The 25,274-nt window shown below is 37.8% G+C and overlaps 1 protein-coding gene across 4 annotated transcripts in view; it reads left to right on the plus strand.

Moving 5' to 3' along the window:
- The window catches only part of Cask (calcium/calmodulin-dependent serine protein kinase (MAGUK family)), a 343,930-nt gene that overhangs the window by 140,684 nt on the left and 177,972 nt on the right, over positions 1 to 25,274 (plus strand). For all 4 annotated transcript variants that reach the window (XM_013030852.1, XM_013030854.1, XM_013030855.1 and 1 more), the window contains exon 3: positions 5,539 to 5,644. In XM_013030852.1, the coding sequence (XP_012886306.1) occupies positions 5,539 to 5,644 (106 nt within the window). The remainder of the gene's footprint in view (positions 1 to 5,538; positions 5,645 to 25,274) is intronic.

Consider the following 25,274-nt stretch of genomic DNA (forward strand, 5'->3'; position numbering starts at 1 on the left):
AACCCCTCTGTACAGTATGTTCACAATAAAAAAAAAGAATCAAGTAACTTTTCTATACAACATCAGTGAACAGTCTGAGAAAAGAAATCTGAAAAACGATTCCATTTACAGCAGCCTCAAAAAAAGCAGGAAAAACTTAACGAAAGAAGTTGAAAGATTTCTACAATGAATGGTACAAAACCTTGGAGAAAGAAATTGAAGAAGACACCAGAAGAGAGAAAGACCTCCTATGCACATGAATCAGCAGAATTAGTATTGAGAAAATGGCTCTACTACCAAAAGCAATCTATAGATTCAATGCAATTCCCATCGAAAGCCCAATATCAGTTTTCACAGAAATAAAAATCAGTCCTAAAATTCATAGAGAAACAAAAAGACCCTGAAGAGCTAACATAATCCTGAGCAAAAACAGCAATGCAAGAGGTATCAGGACACCAGACTACAGACATAGTAACAAAAGCAGCATGAAACAGGCACAAAAAAGACACAATGGAACAGAATAGAACCCCCACAGCTACAGCCATCTGATTTTTGACAAAGGTGCCCAAAACATACATTAGAGAAAAGATAGCATCTTTAACAAATGATACTGGGAAAATTGGTTATCTATACATAAAAGAAACAATATATCCCTTTCCCTCACCCTATAAAAAAATCTTTTTTTATTGTGAAAATACTGTACAGAGGGGTTACAATTACATGGGCAAGATAGTGAGTACATTTCTTATCAAGCATTGTAGCCTCCTCCTTTGTTTACCCTTCCCATCCCTTCCCAGCCTCCCCCCTCCCCCCCACCCAATCCTCCCCACCCCCCCCACCAAAGTTGTAAAGTTCATTTTCAACGAAAATCTTAACGTAAGGTCTCAAACGTGAAAATTACTAAGAAAACACTTGAAGGTATAGGTATAGGCATTTATTTTTTGACTAGGACTCCAGTTGCTCAGGAAATAAGAGCAAAATTTGACAAATGAGATTGCATCAAATTAAAGTTTTTTTCACACAAAAGAAAAAATTACCAGAATGAAGAGACAACCCATAATTTGGGAGAAAATATTTTCCAGTGATAAATCAGATAAAGTATTATTATTCAGGATATACAAAGTGCTCAAAAAATGAACAAAAAATAATAATTCAATAAGTGAATTAGATAGTTCTCAGAAGAAAAATATAAGTGGCTAGAAGATAAAGAAATGCTCAACACCCTTAAGCCATAAATGAAACGTAAATCAAAACTACAAGTGCAATACCATCTTTCCCTGGTCAGAATGGCAGTCCTCAAGAAAACAGACAGAAGGAACCCTCGTAGAGTATAGGTGGTCTTGAAATCAGTGTGGAGGTTTATTAAGACTTAGAAATAAACCTACCTTTTGACCCTGCTGTACCGTAAAGATAGCATAATGAAACCTATCAAATACTGTTAGAAAGTGGGGGAGGGGTGGACAAGGGGGCTTAGGAAATACAATAGAACAGGTTCAAAGTACATTGTATGCATTTGTGGAAATACCAAAATGAAACCCCCTTGTAAATATGCTAATATGATTTTTTTAATCAGAGGGAATTTTAAAAACAAAAAACTTTGAATTCCCATGCATGCATTGCACAGTTCATTTGATGGTTATTGTTAGCAGTTTGTGATCTGCTGAGTATTTCCTTGCCTTTAGCTTTACTAAATATTGGTTTCTCCAAAAAGCAAATGATGTCCAAAAAGCAAAGCAAAAGTGAATTACTTAATTTAAGTGATAAAGTGAAATTGTAGATTCGCTGGAAAGTGGCATATCTTTAGTGGAAGCTGGGCAGTATTATGGGAAAAATGAATTAAGCATTGGCAGGATAGTGCTGAACTCTGGCATCTTGATCATTTGTTTTTCCTCGATGATGTCTCCTTGGAACACTATAATAAGGATACCAAGAATTTACTCTGTGTGTGTGTGTGTGTGTGTGTGTGTGAGAGAGAGAGAGAGAGAGAGATTCATGTTTGCATTTTAAAACAATCATTTGGCTTTAATAATCTTTGAATTTACCATTAGAGTGTACATATAATGTATTTGGAATTTTTAATGTGGGCTTTTTTCTATTTTGTTTATTTACTTTATGTATTAGTTATGGAGAACAGTCATATGTCTTTTGCAACCCTGTCCCTGTCACTTCAAATATATTTTTATGTTGTCAGTTGTGTGCTATTCAGTTGGTGTTCTGATTTTAGTCCCTGAAATGTCAAATCCAGTGACATTCAAATCACTTTAGTCTTTCAGCACAAGGCCCCCAGAAATTCTGCCTTTGTTTGAAGTGTGGGTATGTGATAACTAGACCCAAGAGCTTATTCAGCTGTTTACCAAGCAGAAATGCATGCCTCAATTGGAGGGGTCTTAAGAATATGCATTTGTACTTACAAGTGTTCAGTGTAACATACATGTCACTTAGCCAATGGTGATTGTGGAGACTGAAGTACACAGTGGTTCCATGAAAGGGACAAAACAGAAAATGAACTAAAAAGAGGAAAAGAAACCAGTTTCATTGTGACACACACTAAATCTGTTTACTCTACGACTCCAGTGTCAGAACTTCGAGTTAAAATACTTTTGATCAAGGCAGATGAATGGAAAGGGAGTAACTAAGGTGAAAACAGAAGCTATGAAAGGGTGACTTCGAATAAAATGACAAAAGGAATAATAAAACTCCTAAGCTTTTTATAGAGACAGGAGGCAGAACATTCTGAAAGGAGAGACAGAACTGTGCAGGTATCTGATTGATGTTGCCTGGACCAGCTTGGCTCTCCAGCACCCTCATGAAAAGCCTTCCTCATGGTCTGACTTCTCTGCCCAAAGCCCATAGTTGCTTCATCCCCTCCTTTCCTACAGGGCTTTCCCAACTGCTTTTGGACATAGAAGCATTTTTTTCTGTGACTCTGATCTCTTCCTCTGCAGTGAACACTGAGCCTTCAGCTCACATTGGCTCTCCTTAGTTCCCTACCCCATGTTCCCTACCCCACGTGGGTCCTCTCACATCTGGCTTCTCATTTGAATCTTACCACTACCCTTTGAAGCTAATTAGTAGACTCTGCAGGTACCACATCACCTGTTGCCATCCCCATTTCATTTTATTGTAGAGATTATCAATGGGCCTGTAAGTGATAGGGACAAAGGCAAGATCAGCACAGTTTTCTGACTCTGGTTCCTGTAGGCTTCTCATCGCTGCCACTTGAAGTCTTTGTATGGCTTTCTTTATAACCACAGTGATAACAGACAGATAAGCTAAACCTTATTTGACCCTACTATTACTTTTCTACTACTGGATTCTTCATCTATTCTGTCAAAAACCCATATACTTTAGTTGAATGGAAAGACTGAGGAGTTGGAGTCAGGCAGTTCAGAATCCAAAGCCTACCCTTTGACAGCTGTGTGATCTCTGAGGTGTTTTCAAGCCTCAGTTTCCTCATCAGAAAAGTACCTACCAGATAGTGGTTGAGATTATTAAATGACTATATTGAATAGTTAATCCAGTAAGATAAATTACAATTTTGTATTATTTAGATAATTATCTCCTGCATGTTGACTTCCACCCTTACCTCTCCACAGAACTTTCATCTAACTCAAAATGTATGTGACATTTTTACATGAATCTTGTAGCCTTTACTCACTTTCAACCTTTCATCAACTACATGCACATGTGCCTTTAGTTCCTCCATTCTCTTGACTTTCTTGATACTGTATTATCAATCCTCCTTTTCTGTGCTTTCATACAGCTTGTTCCTTTGTGTGTGTATGTCAGTCCTGGGCTTGAACTAAGGGGTTGGGTGTTCCCCCTGGCCTTTTGTGCTCAAGACTGACCCTCTACCACTTGACCCACAGCTCTGCTTTTAGCTTTCTTGATAATTAATTGGAGATAGAATCTCATGAACTTCCCCTCCCAAACTGTCTTCAACCACAATCTTCAAATCTCAGCCTGCTGAGTAGCTAGATTTATAGGCATTAGCCACTGGTGCACAGTGAGTTTGCTCTTTTTTCCCTCATTGTACCCATAAGTAAGCAAGTCTTCTCAGGTTCTATCTGCAAACATTGCTCGTGTTGATGAGACTAAATTGAATTAATGAGTCAGAAAGATGATGTTACCTATTTTGCTTTGTGCCATCTGTTCTTAGCCTTAGTTCATGTCTATTTATCTTCCTTCTACTTTCAAATATAAGACTACCACCTTGGATTTTAAAGCAAACAGGTAAAGCCCCCAGAACTGTTAACACTGAAAGCTCATCTTTTGTTTGTTTGTTTTTGTTTTCATTGGTCATGGGGCTTGAACTCTGGACCTGCTCGCTGTCCCTCAGCTCTTCAGCTCAAGAATAGCTCTCTATCACTTGAGCCACAGCACCACTTCCAGTTCTTTCTGTGTATGTGGTACTGAAGAATCAAACACAGGGCCTCATGCATGCGAGGCAAGCACTCTACCATTGAGCCACTTTCCCAGCCCCAAAGCTCATCTTTTGATTATCTTACGGTACATAAGCACACGTGATGCCCTAGCCCTCACTGTCTTAGTGGCAATGATGATGATAACTATTTCAATTTCTAAATAGAATTATATATTTTCACACAGCAATCTAATCTCTATTATCTGAATTCATTCTTCAAACTAACACTGTAAAGTAGGTCAAATACTGAATTATCCAACACATTTCATAGATAATGTTAAAAAATCTGGGCTAGAGTTGTACCTCAGCAGCAATGTACTTACTTAGCAAACACAAGGCCCTGGGTTCCATCCCCAGCACCACAAACAAATAATAAAATCTGACCTTGACTCTAGTAATAGTGCATTTTATATTTAAACCACACTGGTGTTTGCTCCCCATTCCTTGTAACTTCTCTGATGTGTCTGTGAATACTAGATCTTAGGCTGAAGAACATACATTCTTATATGATTTGAGGAAAACTAAGAAAAGGAAGTAAAATTCAAAACAGTAAATCAAGTTACTTATTAACAGGTCAAGGAAGAGTTAGACATATGGAGGCTACAATGAGATTGTAAGAGTTTGGGCAAAGTTCTTTTTTGGGGGGAGGGGGGTCAGATGTGGGGCTTGAACTCTGGGCCTGGGTGCTGTCCCTCAGCTCTTCAGCTCAAGGCAAGCACTCTACCACTTGAGCCACAGCACCACTTCCAGTTTTCTGGAAGTCTCACAGACTTCCCTGCCTGGGCTGGCTTTGAATCGCGATCCTCAGATCTCAGCATCCTGAGTAGCTAGGATTACAGGTGTGAGCCACCAGCACCTGGCTGGGCAAAGTTCTTATTTGTAAATTTATTTTACTTTCAGACTAAGTATTTCTTAGTAATAAAGCTGACTCAGATTTTAACTGATGAAAAATGTGAAAAATTATACTGTCAATGATTTTTTAAGAGTAAAAGCTTAAACTCAGTGTTAATGGGGGATTTCATCTCTTTAGTTAGAGAAGTCTTCATGTTGCCATAGATCACATCCATTCATTCATCATTCACTCTAATTGTTGTTTGTTCCTACCTAATGAAGTATGTTGTATGTTTGTTTTGCAGATCTAAAGCGGGAAGCCAGTATCTGTCATATGCTGAAACATCCACACATTGTAGAGTTATTGGAGACATATAGCTCAGATGGAATGCTTTACATGGTTTTTGAATTGTGAGTGTGTATTTATAATAATTTCTTAAGGAGTAAAGTTTTAAGCACTGCTGGTTTTAGCTAATACTAACATGTTTCTCTTAAACTTCAACAGTAGTTGTGAACTCATCTGTTTCACAGGAAGAAGCACTAGCTCATCTTAAGGTTCCCAATGGCAAAGGAAGTATATCAGGTACCCTCATACTTTTGGCACACTTGAGAGAAGGGACTACAAAAAAAACTATAGAGTCCAGAGGGATACAAAACCCCCAAATATGCAACTCTAGCCAGGGGACTCTTAGAGAAGAGGAATGGGATGTGAGTAGAGATCTCCATGTAGTGAAGTAAGTCTTTCTGGCAACACAAAATAACTAACAACAGACTTTTTCTATCATCACCATATTAGAATAGGAGGGAAAATCTGTAGCTAACAATGTGTCTTGATTACAGTAAGCTACTTGACATGTTCCTCACAGAATTTTGTAAGATGAAGAAAATGTGAACCAAGGACAGTACAAGTAAGCAATCCATAAACAGCTGGATGATGGTCCAAAGAATTGTATAAAGATTTATGGGGCAGTATCTGAAAGGAGCAATGAAAGGATCTGTCACATCCATGCCAGGGAACCACACAGAGGCAGGCAGGCACAGGAGAAAGATTATTACAAGGTTTATTAGAGGAGCCATATTTGCCCCAGAGAGAGAGCACATGGCAGCCTCCACTATCTAGGTAGCAGGAGGGTCTGGGTGTTAGGAAGTGAGGGAGATGGGAGTTCAGGTGGGTCTGGGCAGAGAGAGGGAGGGGCCAGCTGTATGGTAGGAACTCCCGGGCAGGAAGGAGCTCAGGTCTGGGTGGAGCTGAGGACCAAAGGTGGGCATGATGCTTACAGTATCCTGCAGGGTTTTGCCTTTCATCTCTATTCTGTATAAAATTAATCTGTGATTTTGAATAGGCAAATTAAGCAGAGGGTATCTTGCCAAATACTCAAAAGGTACCAAGGTGGAGGTGTAGTTATTATCCACTGCTTCATAGCAAACTACCCCAGAACTCCCTGATTTAAAATGATGCACATGCATTATCTCACTCTCTGTGCACCAGGAATGTGGGCCCAAATTAGTAGATTCCTTTGTTCATGTCTCACAAGGTAATCTCCATGGTTTGGCCAGAGACAGTCATCTTAAGGCATCACTAGGGATAGATCTGATTCCAAGCTCACTTACATGATTCTAGGCAGTCTTCAGTTTCTCTCAGCTTGTTTGAACTGTAGGCCTCAGATCCCAAAGAACTAGTGGTCTTAAGCATCCTTTGGTTCCTTGTCATATGAACCCTCCCATAGAGGCCTCTTTATAAAGGCCCATGTGACATTAGTGGCCAGTAGCTTCATCAGACCAAGCAAACAGAGAGAGGGAATGGGGGCTGGGAAGGTGGCTCAGTGGTAGAACGCTTGCCTTGCATGCCTGAGGCCCTGGGTTCGATTCCTCAGCACCACATAAGCAAAAAGAACAAAGCTGGAAGTGGCCCTGTGGTTCAAGTGGTAGAGTGCTAGCCTTGAGCTGAAGAGTTCAGGCCCCACGACCGGACCCAAAAAAAAAAAAAAAGAGAGAGGGAATGGGGAAGGGAGGGAAAGCAAGGGGGAGAATGCTTAAGAGAAGTGTAAAACAGAAATCATAGTCTTACAAGTTATAACCTGATATCAGAAATTGCACTGTACTGATTCTCCATATTAATTAGAAATGAATCAATAGATCAACCTCAAATATGTAAGAACCTGAATACCAGGAGGCAGGAGTCCCAAGGAGGCATTTTTCAAATTACTCTCCTATAGAAAGCTAATTAAACACACTGGCTTTGTGTAGTAAAAATAAAAATATATAAATTTGCAGATGAGAAACTGAAACAAAGAAGGCAAACTTAAAGTCAGTTAATATAAACCCTTTCATTGAAATGTGTAAGTGCAAAATCGGTGAGAATTTAGTTGTTACTACTTAAGTGAAGATGGTGTAAATGTTGTAGTTAGTTGTTTGTAACAGCTTTAAAAAGCTGAAAGAAGAGTTTGGCTATGTTAATTTAAAAGGAGATAGTATGCAAACAAAACCATACTGCCACTGGATGTTTTACTGCTCATTCACCTGGAGTATAAGCAGGACACCGGAGTATTTACAGAAGGAGATAACCAAATGGGAAAGAGCCTGGAAATTCTGCCATAGAGACATGGCCTAAAAAATCTTGGCAGACAAACCCACTAAACAAATTTCAGAGCCAGGCACTGGTGGTTCATGCCTATAATCCTAGCTACTCAGGAGGCTGAAATCTGAGGATCACAGTTTGAAGCCAGCCAGGGCAGGAAAGTTGGCAAGACTCTTATCTCTAATAAACTATTCAGAAAAAAAGCCAGAAGTGACACTATGGCTCAAGTGGTAGAATGCTAGCTATTAGCCCAAAGAGACTCAGGGACAGTGCCCAGGCCCCTGAGTTCAAGACCCAGGACCAGCAAAAAAAAAAAAAAAAAAAAAAAGCATTTCAGAAAATGTAGATACCCATCTCACATATTTTTAAGTTGGTATATAAAATATTTTATTGTGAGAATACCATTTTTAGTGTCTTGAATATTCTTCCTTTTATTTTTTTGGGTCCGGTCATGGGGCCTGAATTCTGGGCCTGGGCGCTGTCCCTCAGCTCTTCAGCTCAAGGCTAGTGCTCTACCACTTGAGCCCCAGCGCCACTTCTGGCTTTTTTCTTTTTGCTTATGTGGTGCTGAGGAATTGAACCCAGGGTCTCATGTATGCAAGGCAAGCGCTCTACCACTGAGCCACCTTCCCAGCCCAATATTCTTTAAGACATATTTCCTTCCCAACAGTGGAGCTGCACCTGTATCTCCTTTGCTTATGAGCAAAGTCTGCCATGTGACCTACATGGCAAAGAAAGTCCTCATTGTTAAATCTCTCAGCCAAATCAGACTCATTTTCTGTCAGAAGAAAATTTGACTTCATTTTTCAAATAAAATTGAAGTGTTAATAGACATCCCAATGACACTCATCTTACTATTGATTTCAAATCCTAAAATAGATCAGGCTTTGCCATGAATATGTAATCTGGATGAACTAAGGAGAACACCTTTCCATCCCCCTCTTTTCTCCCTGGGTGTCTCCCTCCCACAGTAACTACACATTCTCCAGCTGCCTTTGAAGCTAGACAGGCTTTTCAGGACAGGGGAATGGTTGGTCTTTTGAGAAGGTTGTGTGAGATGTGAAAGGAAAACTAGCAGATCACAGTATTATTTTTAGACAAATCAAGTCATGGCAAATGAAGATGTAGACATTGATTTTCTTAAAATATCCTAGTTCATGTGTCCTCTGGAAAGACTTTGCACACACCCAGACATTCCTGAGTACCAGGCTAAGACCTCTGTTATGAAGAACTCTTGAAAAGATTAGAAGTTTTATGCTTGCTAGACAATTACTCCACCACTTGAACCATGGTTCTAAGCCCTATTACTTTTGTTGTTTTCGACTAGGGTCTTACATTTTTGCCCAGGCTGGACTGAACCATGATCTTCCCATTTATGCTTCCTGTGTAGCTGAAATGTTAGGTGCAAGTCACCAAGCCCAGCTTTTTATTGATTGATATGGTATCTTGTGAACATTTTGTCTTGGCTGCCTTCGAACCACAATCTTCCTAACTTCCAACCACACCTGGCTTTTATTAGTTTTTTTTTTAGTTCTGCTAATCCCCAGAATAGTAGAGCTTAGTCAATGTGTAGAGCTTAGTCAATGTCTTGAGTTATTTGTAAGATTGTGATATATAAGATCACATGCTTATATTTATTGCAGCATTGCCGGCCATAAGTAGAACCATAAAGTTGCAGATTTTACCTCTAGGTAAAGAAGTCCTCTAATGATGCGATTTATCTCATGAATGATGCTGGCTGTGTCACAGACTAAGTAATTCCTCACTAGAAACACAAACATGGGACTGGATTCATCCAAGGGGGCCAGAGATAAAGTATCATTTTTGGCTAGCAAGGATTTCTAGCATGTCTTCCATTTTAACATAATTTAATTCTTTTCAAATCACTTTTCTGGTTTAATTTTATTCTCTATTCAAGAAATGTATTTCTGTTTATATTTTTATTGTAATAAGGTTAAAAGCATGTTTAATCATTTACTATAAGGTAGTGAGCACAGAAAACAAAGTTTTTACATGTGCCTAAATTTTGCACATTTGCTCTTTGTATCAAAGGAGCCTCACTGATGGTGTAGTAGAGAGAAGATTGATGTCAGTAAGTCTGGGTTTTAGTTCCTTAGTTTTATGTGAAATTTTTATAACCAATTTTGTTTGGTACAGTTGTGATAAAAATAATTCAGTGACTGTGCCTAGAGATGAGACCTTATTAAAGTGGGATATTTACAGTGGGCTAATTGTAATCTTATTACAAACCATTGGAACGTTTTTTCCACCTCTTATTTTGGAAATTTCAAATGGAAAGAGAGAATAGTATAATGAATGCCAGCACAGCAGTTAGTGAGTTTCAACAGTTATCAAAACATTTTGCTATTCCTGTTCAAACTATCCCATCCTGTTGTTTTCCCCCTGGAGATTTCTAAAGTAGTATCATAGCAAATTTACCTATAAATACTCCTGCTTGTATTTCTAACAGGGTAAGAACTTGAAACCATTATCTTACCTAACTAAATCAAAACTAATTCCTTGATAACATGTCACATTCAGGTTATATTCCATTTTTTCTGATTGAGCATGAGGGCGGATTTCTAAATTTAGAATTGTTTTAGGAGCTCTCGGGATCTGTAAGTGGATTATAAATTCACAGTTAAAATAAGTTATTTCTTAGCAGAGCCAGAAAAAAATAGATATATTAAACTGTTTTCTAGTATCATTATTTTATAAATTCACCTTAACAGTTCTCTTTGCTCATTTTTTTTGCATCCTCTTTGATCTTTTGGTTTCAAACAAGAAACATTTGAGTGCATCAAAGAGCAATGCTAATATACTTGTGCGTGGCTCCACCTACTGGCGAGGTGAAGTATTTCGTCTACATTAAGCTACTCCAGAATTAGTTCCATGTTCCTAGCAATATATATATACACACACACATATATATATAACACTAGGGGAAATATATACATCTATATATAACATTATATTATATAGTATATGTTATATACATCATATTATGTATTATATATATTATATTACATATAATTCCTCTAGTATTCAAGGGATCATTATAAGGGATCCTTATAAGGGATTTGGGTCCTTTCACAGTTTTCTAGCATTATACCAAGACAGAGTAAACAAGAAAAGGGAAAACAAATGAGATCAGCTCATACAACTTTGTTCTTCCTTGGTTGCTTGGAAACATCTCTTATTTACATGGAGAGATACTAAACAAAACAATATATTTAGCTTATTAGCAAGTTTCTTGATGTAGTATCCGTATCTGTCTTTTCCAGAGACTATATATAATCAACACTCCTTTCTCTTTGTAAACTAATTATAATAAATTATGTGGCCCAGTCATGATGCATAATATTGGGAAATCCTTAGAACTAGTTGATATCCACTTAACTACAAGCAATTTATAAGTTGGAAGTGTTGTTAAATACAGAAACTCACAGTACCAGAAATTTAGAGCTAGAAAATATAAGACTAGTTGATTTCCAAATTTAGGTGAGAAAACCTTTGTGTGAAATTTGTTAGACAAGCACATACCCAGGTCCCACCCTAGACATTCAGTTTGAATAGATGCGGATCCTATTAGGGCAGGTTGAGATAACTGGTCTTTAAAATAGGTTAATACCATATAAATTACATTGTCATTTCCCCAACACCGATAGTAGTTTGTTAGACATCTGTATGTGTCTGCATTATATTCTTTGCTTTGAGTACTCTTAAATTTGTACATTTTGCCAAAACGTACTTTTTTAAAAAAATTATTTATTTTTTATTGTGAAAATACTGTACAGAGGGGTTACAATTACATGGGCAAGATAATGAGTACATTTCTTACCAAGCATTGCAGCCTCCTCCTTTGTTTCCCCTTCCCATCCCTTCCCAGCTTCCCCTTCCCCTGACCCAATCCTCCCCCCCCCCCACACACACACCAAAGTTGTAAAGTTCGTTTTCAACATGACAACTTGTACTTCTCATTGTTGCAATGGGTCCACCTGTATCCTTATTTAAACGACTTGTTTTTCCCCTTCCCCTCCACAAATTATTCCGACATCAAATGCAGTGAAAGCATGAACCCTAAGATATGTATTCAAATGTTTTTTTTCTTTCATGCGTTTGTTTCTAATGCATTTATAAGATTATTTCTTTGTTGCTTTGTATGTCCCTCCCCCACAGTATAACCCCTGCTAACCCCAAAACGTACTTTAAACTACAGGTTCAATTTTGAAGACAAGGATGAGTTGTATTACCCCTCCCCTCTAGAATTAAATTTTTATTTCTAAATAACACATTCAGGCTTGTCTTTAGTAGTGTCTATTACTTGAATTAAGCTGTAAATCCTAAATTGGCTGGCTAAGGAATTTTAATTACTTTATTATAGTATGATTACATATACCACAGGGAGACTTTTATAGTAATTAACTGTGGATTTAATTACTGGCATGAAAACAATAGTTTGTATCTTTTAAAATAATATTAGCAGTTTGGGGTTTTGAAGCTCACAAAGGAGTTAATAGATTAGGACTTGCTTTATTTTCTTTTTGTCTGATATTTATGTATAGGGAAAGGAGTGTTTGTGGAAATCATTTATACTGATAGGCTCAGACTAATTATTGCATACCAGCCAGATGGCCACTAATGGAAAAATGTCTGTCACATCAAGCAATAAAAATCTGGACTGCAGCATTTAACTTATTTAAAAATCTATACATTATTTTATAGCTAGTCTTTTCTGATTTCTTTTGCTTTTACCTTTTTATGTGATGACACAGATTACTATTCATTCAGCAAACTAAACATTTCTCTTAATGCACTATATCAAAATGTTTAGTTGGTTTTAGTTTTAAGACCTGTGTCATGGTCTCTAATACGACACCCAGGTCTGATGATTCACTAAAAGGACTTAAAGGACTCAGTATAAAGTCCTGTTCATGACTGTGATTTATTATAGCAAAAGGATATAAAGTACAGTCAGCAAAAGGAAAAGAGAAGGCTCATAGGTCAAAGTCCAGGGGAAATTCAGCACAAGCTTCCAAGGATCCCCTCCAAGCAATGAGTTGTGACCCGTATAATGTTTCTGGTTACACATCATGCCCAAAGATTTTATTGGGGCTCATTACATAGGTACCCTGTGTAATTCTACTTAGCCAGCAAATAGATGTTCAGCAAAAAAAAAAGCATTTATTTGCACAGTTTAGGTACCAGGAACCACACTTTCCATTAGGTAAACAACAGCTTTCTGAAATTCAAGATATAAATGCTTAGACATCAAGGGCCATGCCTCCCAAGACAGTAGGTTTTTTGTTGCTATTGTTTTGTTTTGTGCACCTGAGATTAAACTCTGGATGATTACTGTGCCACTTGAGCCACGTCCCCATTCCTTTTACTTTCTATTTGTTTTCAAAATAAGATCTCCATAACTTCTTGCACCTGCTGGCCTCTAGCCAGATAGAGCCTTTTGTCTCCACTTCCTGAACATCTGAGATTACAGGCATGTACCACCACACCTAGCCTAGATCAGCTATATTAATTTTTTTACACAAACTAAAAGAGATAAATGGAAGCTAGATTTTGAGGTGATAAATGTCTAGATCTTCAGACCAAATATAACTGCCATTATGTGAAAATGATTACAATGTTAAGTTTGGGGTTTTGTTTTTAAGTAATTAATAATATCATCTGGGTATCAGTTGAAAATTTTGGAAAACAAATCCTTGACTGAGATGTTATAGTGTACAACAGATTTTAAGCTTTGAGCGTTGCATTAAAAAATAAACTATTTGGGGCTGGGAAGGTGGCTCAGTGGTAGAGCGCTTGCCTTGTATGCATGAGGCCCTGGGTTCCATTCCTCAGCACCACGTAAGCAGGGGAAAAAAAGCCAGAAGTAGCGCTGTGGCTCAAGTGGTAGAGCACTAGCCTTGAGCTGAAGAGCTGAGGGACAGTGTCCAGGTCCAGAGTACAGGCCCCACAACCGGACCCCAAAAAAATAAAAATAAAAACCCAAACTATTTTTTTACTTTTTTTTTGGTCTGAGACCAGGGATCGAACTTGGTATCTGACACCTACTTTTGCTCAGTGGATAGCACTCTACCACCTGACTCATGCTTCCAACTCCTAAACTATTCTGAAGCTGCTATTTTAGAAATACATTTGAAGTCACTCCAGTGATTTTTTGTACAGTATATGAAATCTTGAAGCCACTAAAATAATTTTGAATGCATTTATGTACATAAAAATTTCATATGATGAAAATTTTGCTCATTTTGTTATTTAAAGATATTGTTTAGTTAAAGATAAAAATTGTAAGTGGCTTTCAATATATAATTTTTATAATATACTTACCTTACACAAATTTAGAAATGATGGGAAATTATGACAAAAGTAATGGCATTCACAAAAGTTCATTATTGGACATTTTTGACATTTCCATTTGTATATACAGTTTTGTTTCCTGATTCTTTTCACTTAATTTTAAGCATTTTCTATATCAGTAAATACAGTATTTTATGACTGCAGCATAATGTCTAAATATGAACACGTGCTGTTTTAGTAATTTCCCTTAACAAACACATACATTACTCCTCAATTTAACTTTTTAAATACAGCGCATCACATTTTAGAAAAATGCAGCCTAAGGAATTATTATAGAAGGAACAAACATGTATCTACAACCTAAGACAAGAATGTTTTTTTAAAAAACTAAGGGCAAGGGGCTGGGGAGGTGGCTCAGTGGTAGAGTGCTTGCCTTGCATGCCTGAGGCCCTGGGTTCGATTCCTCAGCACCACATAAGCAAAAAGAAAAAAAGCCGGAAGTGGCACTGTGGCTCAAGTGGTAGAGCGCTAGCCTTGAGCTGAAGAGCTGAGGGACAGCGCCCAGGCCCAGAGTTCAGGCCCCATGACTGGACACAAAAAAAAAACCCAAAAAATACAAAAAAACTAAGGGCAAGGAGCGTGACTCAAGTGGTAGAATGCTTTAACAAGTGCAAAGCCCTGACTTCAAACCTCAGTATCACCAAAAGCATACTCAGGTGTATGGTGGTACACACCTGTAATCCCAACCCTCTATAGGTAAAGTCAAGGAAGATCAAGAATATACCACTCACCTGGACTGCAAAGCAAGATCACAGCTCAAAACAACCTGCCAGCCCTTCAGTAACCCTTTATTTCCCCTTTCTGATCACAGCCCCTTCCTTATTCAGAAAGAACTTTAATATGAACTTCCCTTCTTTGCTTCTAATCTTATACCATCCAAAGAATAACCCCCAGATAGTATAATCTACCATCAACTGAGTCTTTACTTACATGGAAGCACACAGTATAGATTCTTTTTTACTTGGTCTAGAAAATTCATCCAAGCTGTTTCATGCAGCTATTTTTTTCACATTGTTGCTATAAAATATTGCAATGAACAAGCTTTATTATTTATTTATTCCAATGTTAATGCATATTTGAAAGGATTCTAGATTTGGCTACTTGAACAATGCTGTTGTAAACAGCCTTGTACATGCATACCTAGGTAGACATTGACAGACTTCTAGGCATAGACCTAGAAGCAGAATTGATAGTGATTAAAATACATTCAACTTGTTTTCCTAGAAAATACCAAGCTATTCTCTAAAGTAGGTATGTTAAGCTAGCCTTCTGCCAATGGTATATGATCTAAGACATAGTTTTCCTAGGACTTCCCTTGGTTAAGCCCATAGCTAGTCCTTCCTTAGTAACAACATCTTTTTATTCTCATGGTTATTTGTTACCTGTGCTTCACATCCTTCCTAATGCTTGACATTTTTTGTATTCTTAACTTTACTAATTGATGTGCATTAGAATGTCATAATTGCTTTCCCTGATTACTCTCCTCTAATTGCCACTTAGCAACCTATCTTTTCATTCTTTTAGTGGCATTTTTAATTGTTTTTAATTGTGAAAATACCGTACAAAGGGGTTACAATTACATGGGCAAGATAATGAGTACATTTCTTATCAAGCATTGTTGCATCCTCCTTTGTTTCCCCTTCCCATCCCTTCCCATACCCTCCCCTGCCCCCCCTACTTGATCCCCCCCCACCAAAGTTGTAAAGTTCGTTTTTCGACATAACGACTTGTACATCTCATTGTTGCAGTGGGTCCACCTGTATCCCTATTTAAGTGATTTGTTTGAATCCAGAAGCCCCATACTGGTGGCTCACACCTATAATCCTAGCTACTGAGGAGGCTGATATCTGAAGATCACCCCAGGCAGGAAAGTCTGTGAGACATATCTCCAAGAAACTGCTCAGAAAAAGCCAGAAGTAGAGCTGTGGCTCAAGTAGTAGAATGCCAGCCTTGAGAAGAAAGATGCTCAGGAACACAGCACCAAGGTCCTGAGTTCAAGCCTTAGGACCAGCCAAAAATATAATGGCTCATGCCTATGATCCTAACTATTCTGGAGGCTGCAATCTGAGGTTCACAATTCAAAGCCCACTTCAGGGAGAAAAACTAGCCAGATTCTAGCTCCAATTAGCCAGCAAAATACTGGAATGGAGGCATGGCTCAAGTGATAGAGCACCAGCTAAGAGAAAAAAGGCCAAGCATGAGCCCTGAGTTCAAGCCTCAGTAGTATTAACACAAAGAAAATAGTAATTTTACTGTAGTCTAATTTATCAATATTTATTTATCAATATTTTTTCTTATTAGCATTTTTAAGAACTGCTTACCAACCTTGACATCATTGTATTCTGCCAGCCAAGGCAGGAAAGTATGTGACATTTTTATCTCTAACCATCAAAAAGCCAAAAGTAGAAGTATGGCTCAAGTGGGTAGAGCACTAGCCTTGATAGAAAAAGGTGAGGGACAACACTGTGACTCTAAGATCAAGTCCCAGTACCAGTACAAAAAAAATCTGTTAATTAATTTGTAGAATCATTTGGATTTTCTGCATTTGATATGTACATATGATGATAATTAGTTTGCTCCTTCCCACATCCAAAAAAATAGTAAGTAGCAGTTATGTTTGCCTCTGTTTGAGCAAATGGTACAATTTGCTAAATGTGAACAGAAGATTAATTTTATCAAATGCTTCTTCCTACATGCATTAAAATAATAGTGCACTGAATTACATTGATGCTAGTGTTGGCCAAACTTGTTCATGACGTATACTCTTTTGTATATATCAGTGGATTTGGTTTAGGCTTTTCATGTTTATATTTATGGGATGACTGCTATAATTTTCTTTTACTGTCCACATCAGGTTTTAGACCTAGATTATACTAGCCTTATAAAATGAAAACTCTGCCTTTATATGATAGATAAAACTCACTTCTAACCCAAACCAAATTTGCTCTTGAGTTTCTGGTTCAATTCCTTAAATATTTATAGAAATATTCAAATATTCTACCCACCCCTGTATTTCTTTTAGTTGTATTCTGTTAGGGAAAGAGTTTTAAGCCATTTTTTACATAAAGCTATTTGTAGTGTTTCTACAGACTCTGTAGTTAATATCTTTTGCATTCTCCATAACTAGTCATTTGTCTTTTCTTTTACCCTCTCATCTTTGCTTGATATTTGCCAGTTTTACTAGCCTTTTCAATAACAGTTTATAGCTTTGTATGTTCTCTTTATTGTATGTGGATTTTATTTCAGTAATCTTTTTATATTTTGAATTTAATTTTCTGGCAACTTTTTTTCTTCCTCTTAATTTCAACCATTTTGTGCCCTTGGGACTTAATGTTTCCCTTGTTAAAGGCATAATGTTAAGTTGTTTTCATTCTTTCCTCTCATTCTTTGTTTTTTACTTGGAACATTTAATCTATTTATATTTAATTTTATTTAAGATATATTTTAATAAGTTTTTTATTGTAAAAATAGCATACAGAGGGGTTACAGTAACATGAGCAAGGTAATGAGTACATTTCCTATCAAGCATTGTTGCCTCCTCCTTTGTTTTTCCCCTACCATCCCTTCCCTCCCACCTCCACATTTACTCCCCCCACCACCTTGCCTAAATTGTAAAGTCCGTTTTTCAACATAGTGTCTTGTATATCTCTTTGTTACAGTGGGTCAATCTGTATCCCTACTTAAACATTTTGTTTTTTCCCTTACCCTCCCCAAATTCAAATACAGTGAAAATAGGTGTTATACCCTGGGGGAGGAACATACAAAGCAACAAAAAAATCGCATGGTATATTAAATACGTTAGAAACAATAGCAAGGAAGAAAAAAACCACTTGTGTCCCTATATTGGGGTTCCTTTCACTTAACCTTATCTTATTTGGTCATTTCTACATAGCTTTTGACCTTTTCTGCTTATTCCAGACATATACTAGTTATTGCAAATACCGGAAACCATGGGACCTATGTTTCTTTGGGCCTGGCTTACTTCACTTAATATAATTTTTTCCAAGTCTTTTCATTTCCTAACAAATAGGACGTCATTCTTTCTGATGGAGGCATGGGGTTCCAATACACACACACACACACACACACACACACACACACACACACATATACCACATTTTCTTGATCCATTCATCTACTGAGGGGCATCTGGGTTGGTTCCATATCTTAGCTATGGTAAACAATGCTGCAATAAACATAGTTGTGCTGGTAGCTTTAGTGTGGTCTTCTTTGCGATTATTTGGGTCAATCCCAAAAGTGGGATTGCTAGGTCATAGGGGAATTCTATGTGGAGTCTTTTGAGGAGCCTCCATACTGCTTTCCAAAGGAGTTGAACAAGTTTACACTCCCACCAACAGTGCTGTAGGGTTCCCTTCTGGCCACATCCCCTCCATCATCTGTTGTTATTAGACTTCTTGATTATAGCCATTCATACTGGGGTGAGATGGAATCTCAATGCTGTTTTGATTTGCATTTCTTTTATGGCTAGAGAAGTTGAGCATTTCTTCATGTGTCTGTTGGCCATTCTTATTTCCTCTTCAGAGAAATTTCTCTTTAAGTCTTTAGCCAACTTGTTTATCAGGCAGTTGTTTCTTTGAGGAATTGTTTTTGGGGGGATTTAATTTTTTGAGTTCCAAGTATATTTTAGATATGAGACCCTTATCCATTGTATGGCTAGTGAAGGTCTTCTCCCAATCCGTGGGCTTTCTATTGATCTTGCTAGCTATGTCCTTTGCCATGCTCTGCAATTTCATGCAATCCCATTTGTCCAACCTTTCTTTGATTTGTTGTGTTTCTGGGTCTCTATTAAGAAAATTTTGGCCTGTGCCAAGGAGACCTAGGGTTTCTCCTATTCCATCCTGTAATGTTTTCAGGGTGTCTGCTTTGACTCCTATGTCTTTGATCCATTTGGAGTTGATTCTGGTGCAGGATGATATATAAGGATCTAGCTTTAGTTTTCTACAAGTGATTAACCAATTTTGCCAGCACCATTTACTGAAGAAGCTGTCTTTCTTCCATTCTAATTTTTTAACTCCATTATCAAAGATTAGATGGCTATGGGTCTGTAGGTTCATTTCTGGGTTTTCAATTCTATTCCATTGGTTCTCAGGTCTCTTCTTGTGCCACTACCAAGCTGTTTTGATTACTATGGCTTTGTAGTAGTGTTTGAAATTTGGTATTGATATTTCTCCAGCACTGTTCTTTCTGTTAAGGATCATTTTTGCTATTTGGGGTCTTTTATTGTTCCATATGAATTTTTGGATTGCTTCTTCTATTTCCTTGAAGAATGAGGTTGGAATATTGATAGGTATCACACTGAATTTGTAGACAGCCTTGGGAAGTCTTGCCATTTTCACGATGTTGATCCTTCCAATACAGGAGCATGGGAAGTTTTTCCACTTCCTTAGTTCTGCTTTGATTTCCTTTTTCAGATTTTTAAAGTTTTCATCATAGAGGACCTTCACTTCTTATGTTAATTCCTAGGTATTTTGTTTTTTATGGGCCTATTACGAAAGGAGTTGCTTTCCTGATTTCAGCCACACTTTTCTCATTGTTGGCATACAGAAAAGCCATTGAGTTTTGAGGGTTAATTTTATACCCTGCTACTTTGCCAAAGTTTCAACATAGCTCAAGTAATTTGGGAGAGGAGTCCATGGAATTCTTTAAATGCAAGGTCATGTCATCTGCAAAGGCAGAGTTTTGCTTCATCTTTCCCTATTTGGATCCCCTTTATGTTTCCATATTTTCTTATTGCTGTAGCTAGGGATTCTAATACTAAACTGAAGAGAAGTGGAAAGAGTGGACATCCTTGTCTTGTTCCTGAGAAGAAATGGCTTTAGTTTTTTGCCATTAAGTATAATGCTGGCTGTAGATTTGTCATATACAGCCTTTATTGTATTGAGAAATGTTCCCTGGATTCCTAGTTTTTCCAGAGCCTTCATCATAAAGGGTGTTGTATCTTGTCAAATGCTTTTTCTGCATCTATTGAGATAACCATGTGGTTCTTATCCTTGCTCTTGTTGTTGTGATAGATTATATTAATTGATTTACATATATTGAACCAGCTTTGCATCCCTGAAATGAATCCTGTTTGATCATGGTATATGATTTTTTGGATGAATTGTTGAAGTCGATTGGCCAAAATTTTGTTGAGAAGTTTTGCATCAATGTTAATCAAAGAAATGGGTCTATAATTCTCTTTCTTTGATGAGTCCCTGCCTGGTTTTGGGATGAGGGTTATGATGGCTTCATAGAATGATCTTGTATATTCCCTGTGTCCATAACCAGTCTTTTGGTGGAGTCTCTGGTCTGCTTGTTGTGTTTGGTCTTCCTGTGGCTTGATTGGTTTCTGAAGTCAGTTTGTTTGAGCAGAGAAAAGCTCTGCCTTACCCATGACTTTTGTGATCCTCCTTCCAGGCTAGTTCAGTGAGAGGGAGATCTGCTTTGAGTATCACAAAAGAGGGAGATGGCTGTTTCCTCTAGCTTGGAGTTGCTGTGATGAGGCTAGGTTCTGGGTAGGGTTGAGGCCTATCAGCAGTCAGTAGCTTTTCCCTGAGGGGCTAGCTCCTGAGACACTCACAGAGCCCAGCCTGGAGTCATTCTTGGTATTTATGTTTACTAAGTTTCAATTATTTTTCTTTTATCCCTCCTGCTGCTGAGACTGAGGGACTAGGCTGCAGTGGGGAGGGGCAGCCTCTGGCTCTGTTTAGCCAGTGAAGAAAGTCACTCCTCCAGGGGCAGAGCTCTCTCTGCCTGGGAAAGGCAACTTTCTCTTCGGTGGAGCTGAGCCTGGCAGGTCAGGTCTGGTTCCTGTGACCTGTAGAATGGCTCCTATTGTTTTCTTCCAGGGCCTGAGTTGGATCTAGCTGCTCAGGCCGGGCCTTTGTCAGTGTCAAAGATGGAGATCTTCTCTGGTGGTGGGAGAGGGGCTACCTTCCCACTGCTGCTCTGTGAGAAGGAGTGCGGATGTCTTGGGTCTACTCACTCCAGCCTCTTGGTTTCTGGGCCATCCATGGTCTGCGATCAGCAGGACGAAAATTTATGCTGTTTGTCAGTTCTTGCTGGTGGTGAGTAGAATCCACTCCCACACGGTGTCTACAGCCTTTGTCCCAGACTCTCTCTGTTGATATGATGGCTGCACCAGCAGCTGCCGCCACCGCCATCACTACCACGGATACCAGCAAGTGCTCAGATCTGTCTCCTTAACCAAGCTGCCTGGATTTTCCCTCTCTGGCCAAACTCTCAGTAGCGAATCATGGTGTGATTCTCTAGCCTAGGACTGTTCACTGGAACACTTCTCCTCGTCACTTTTGGGCACTAGCAGTTTGAGACTATCTTAATCAAGATTCAAGGTTCAGATTTTCAAGGCCAATTGCATGTAAAGCCAGTTTGCAAATCTGTGAAGATCCAGACAGATCTGATAAACTCTATTCTCCACCACTGAGCTAGAATCCTAAAGAGCTTGGAGTGTATTGTAATATTGAGTTCTGTTACTTCCCATAACAGTTTGCCAGTTGATACTTAAACCAGTGGTAAATGAGAAGATCCAGGTTTACATTTTGATAGGTCAAAATAAGGTTTGGGTTAAATTTACATTAGTCATTGCTATGGTCATATTTGTAGGGTATGTTTGTGAATTTCTCTCTCATCCATTCCCCTTCTAATGTTCTTTGCCATTTTGTAAGAATTCATTCTTTTCAAAAGGATATTTACCCTTTTCTTGTATTTGCAGATTTTCCCCAAATTTGCTTGTTTTATTTTGTTTATGATTTTGAAGTATTTTGTTAATTTTTTAAATATTCAGAAGGCTAAAATTCTGTTAGAAAAAGAAAAAAACAATAGAGATGGCTAGAATGACCCCTGCAGTACTAGGTTAGAGTTAGAAACAACTATATAACCTTGTAGTTAGTTGATTACATATATACACATATACACATAACTAGATACCATGGTAATTCTATATATACTACACATATGGATTAGAATGCATATATTAATTTCTTGTGTCATAGAGTATCTGAAAGCTCTTTAAGTGTACAAAAGGATGAGTGCATGGACTGGGATGTAGTTCAGTGGCAAAGTGCTTGCTAGCAAGTACAACATCCTGTGTTCAATCCCCAGTACCAAAAAAGAATAGACAAAAAAAGGATGAGTGCATGCTAAAGAGACAGGAGCCAACCTGAAAGGGCTCCCAGCGGCCAAATCTACAACAATTTGAATAACAAAATAGCATTATTTGAGAACCCAAAGTATAAGGTTAATATATGAGTTCATGTTTATATAAGGAAATAATTAGACAATAAGTGGGCAGAAAGAGGCAAACCTCCCTTACGGAGGAGTTCCATGTACTCCATATAGAGAATCCCTCTTGCCTTGAGTGTGGGCTCAGTTTCATATTTTAATTATTTTTATTATCTTTAAGAAGTTATATAAAGAAGGTGCCATATTACAAGGCAGTTTATGAATACAATGCATCTTGATGGTAATGTGGGCTCAGTGTCAAAGATCAAAGTATGGAAAGGGGAAAAAAAGTAATTTTATAGTGGGGAGGTTGGTATATACTGCTTTGACCAAGGTGATCAAGTGAACATCACCAGGATAGTATGTACCCTCTGATAGTCTGATTTCCCCCCCCCAAAAAAAAATATCCATAATCCCAACTTAGAGGTGTATCAGACAGACCCAGGTTGAGAGACGTCTATAAAATTTCTCACCAATGCTTTTAAACTTCAAGGTTCCAGGTATGGTGGCACATTCTTTTCACCCCAGCTACTCAGGAGGCAACAATGGGGAGGATCACAGATCCAGACCAATCTCCAGACAAAAAGTTCACAATATCCTCATCTCAAGAAACAATAACTGTTATCTTAGATATGTAGGCAGCATGAGTAGGAGGGTAAAGCTAGCCCAGAAAAAATTTGTGAGACCTATCTGAAAAATAACTAAAAGCAAAAAGGACTGGTGGCATGGCTAAAGTGACATAGCACCTCTAACAAGCACAAGATTTCAAACCCTAGTAACACATACACACAAAAAATACATTTTAAAAAACTTGTCAATCAGGGCAAGACTGAGAAACTGTCACCTAAGATGTTAATACTATGAGGCATTTATATGAACTCCCTATCTTTTTGCAACTTACATGTAAGATTAAAATTACTCCAAAATAAAAGTTATCTTTAAACAAAAATGAAACCAACCATATTATTACTGTTTTAACAGTTACAGACTTTATTTATTAGATAATACAATTATTAGACAACAAGAGAAGTAATTCGGTAACAAGGAGTTAGTCATTTAAATATGTGATTTTGATATTGCAGTTAACTCATAAAACAATCCTTACTTTTTGTTAATAAGTACTTAAATAATTCTGTATATTGTATTAGCAATGTCTGAGATTTGCCTCAAAATCAGGCAAAGGGTAAGCAGTGTGTACTAGGTTGGATTGACATTGGGGTAAGGACAAAAGCCCCAAATCCAGGTAGTCACAGCAGCCTAGACTTACAGACTTGGATTCTGATTCTCCCCCTTCCCCACAAAAAAAAAACCAGTTAAAGAGATACAGGTGAGAAAGGAGCTATATTAGCAGTTTGATCATGCAGGGGAAGACAGAAATCTGATAAGCTAAAATCTGTTTTCATGGTGCTTACAGAAGTCTCAGTGTTCTGTAGGAAAGAGAAACAAAGGCAAGAATTGAGGTTTCCATACTTAGATTCCAGGTTGAATCAGTCACTTTAGCCTGTCTGTAGTCTGGATGATCGTTACCTGAGGCTACGACCTCAAGTTCTGACATATAGGACTTTGTGAGTGCCAAGAATGTCTGTGTTGCGTATGGGATAATTTTGGTCCTTTCTTTTAAGATGTTCATCAGGTCTGTCCTTCCTAGGATCCAATGTAGTTACAGGGGAAAAGGCTCAGGAGAACTCAGAGGAAAGAAAATGAAACAAGATGGAGGGAGAAACAAAATGAAGTTATATAGGTTAGTGACTGTGCCTCCTTTCAAACCCTGTTGTCTATCTTTCCATTCCTGAGGAAGTGGAGCTAAGGGTAGGGCTACATTACAGAAATATAGGTAAAAGAATATTAACTAATGAGTTGTTCTTTGTTGGAGGAGGGTGATAGATACATGAGGTTTTGTAGTTTCTACATTTCAAATTTTCTATAATGTAAAGTTTCTGAATTTTTATTTAACTGAATTTTATTTAACTTTTTAAATTTCATGTTTCTACATTACATCTCTAAAAATGTTGGCTCCATCGTACATTAATATACTTATTTTCTTCACCCTACTAGTTTTAACTGTTTAACAGTAAGACTACTGAATGCAGATCAGTATTTCATTGTATCACTTTTTGTTCTTAGGGTATATCCCCACAAAGGTAAACAATCAAAATGCTGGGTTTTAAAGTAATTCATAATAACTTCCCTATGGTTATGCCACAAGTTTGCTATGAAGAGAGCTAGATTTGTTTGTTTCAGTTTATATTGATATTGTAGATTCATATGCAGCTATATGAAATAATGAAGATATCCTGATAGACTTTTCCCAGTTTCTCCTAACTTTAACACTCTGAAAAACAAGTATAATATCCCAGTGAGAATATTGACATCAGTATAGTACAGCAATCTTATTCAGGTATCTGCATCAGTTTGCTTTTCATTTTATAAATTGCCTTCGGTTCATTCAGAAAGATCTGGTTTGCATCCTTTGTCCCCAATTACTTCCTTGTCCTCGTGGCAACTGACAATATAAGATAACATCTATAAATTTTCATTCCACCCTCCTAGTCTAATATATGTTCTTCTAAAGTCTTATTTTATTTTTAAATTTAAGAATATAGAAAACCCTAGGGATCAGTCTATAGTAGTATTCGTTCTAGCTCATACCTGTTTAGTATTCCCCTCATGGTATAGAATAGTTAGTGAACCATTCCTCTATTGCTAGACATTTGGGTTGTTTCTAGACTTCTGTTACATGAATAACATCACACACACACACACACACACACACACACACACACACACACACACACACACACCAGACATTTGGGTTGTTTCTAGACTTCTGTTACATGAATAACATCA

Source organism: Dipodomys ordii, unplaced genomic scaffold (assembly GCF_000151885.1).
Source record: "Dipodomys ordii isolate 6190 unplaced genomic scaffold, Dord_2.0 Scaffold134, whole genome shotgun sequence".
In the NCBI taxonomy this organism is placed as follows: domain Eukaryota; kingdom Metazoa; phylum Chordata; class Mammalia; order Rodentia; family Heteromyidae; genus Dipodomys; species Dipodomys ordii.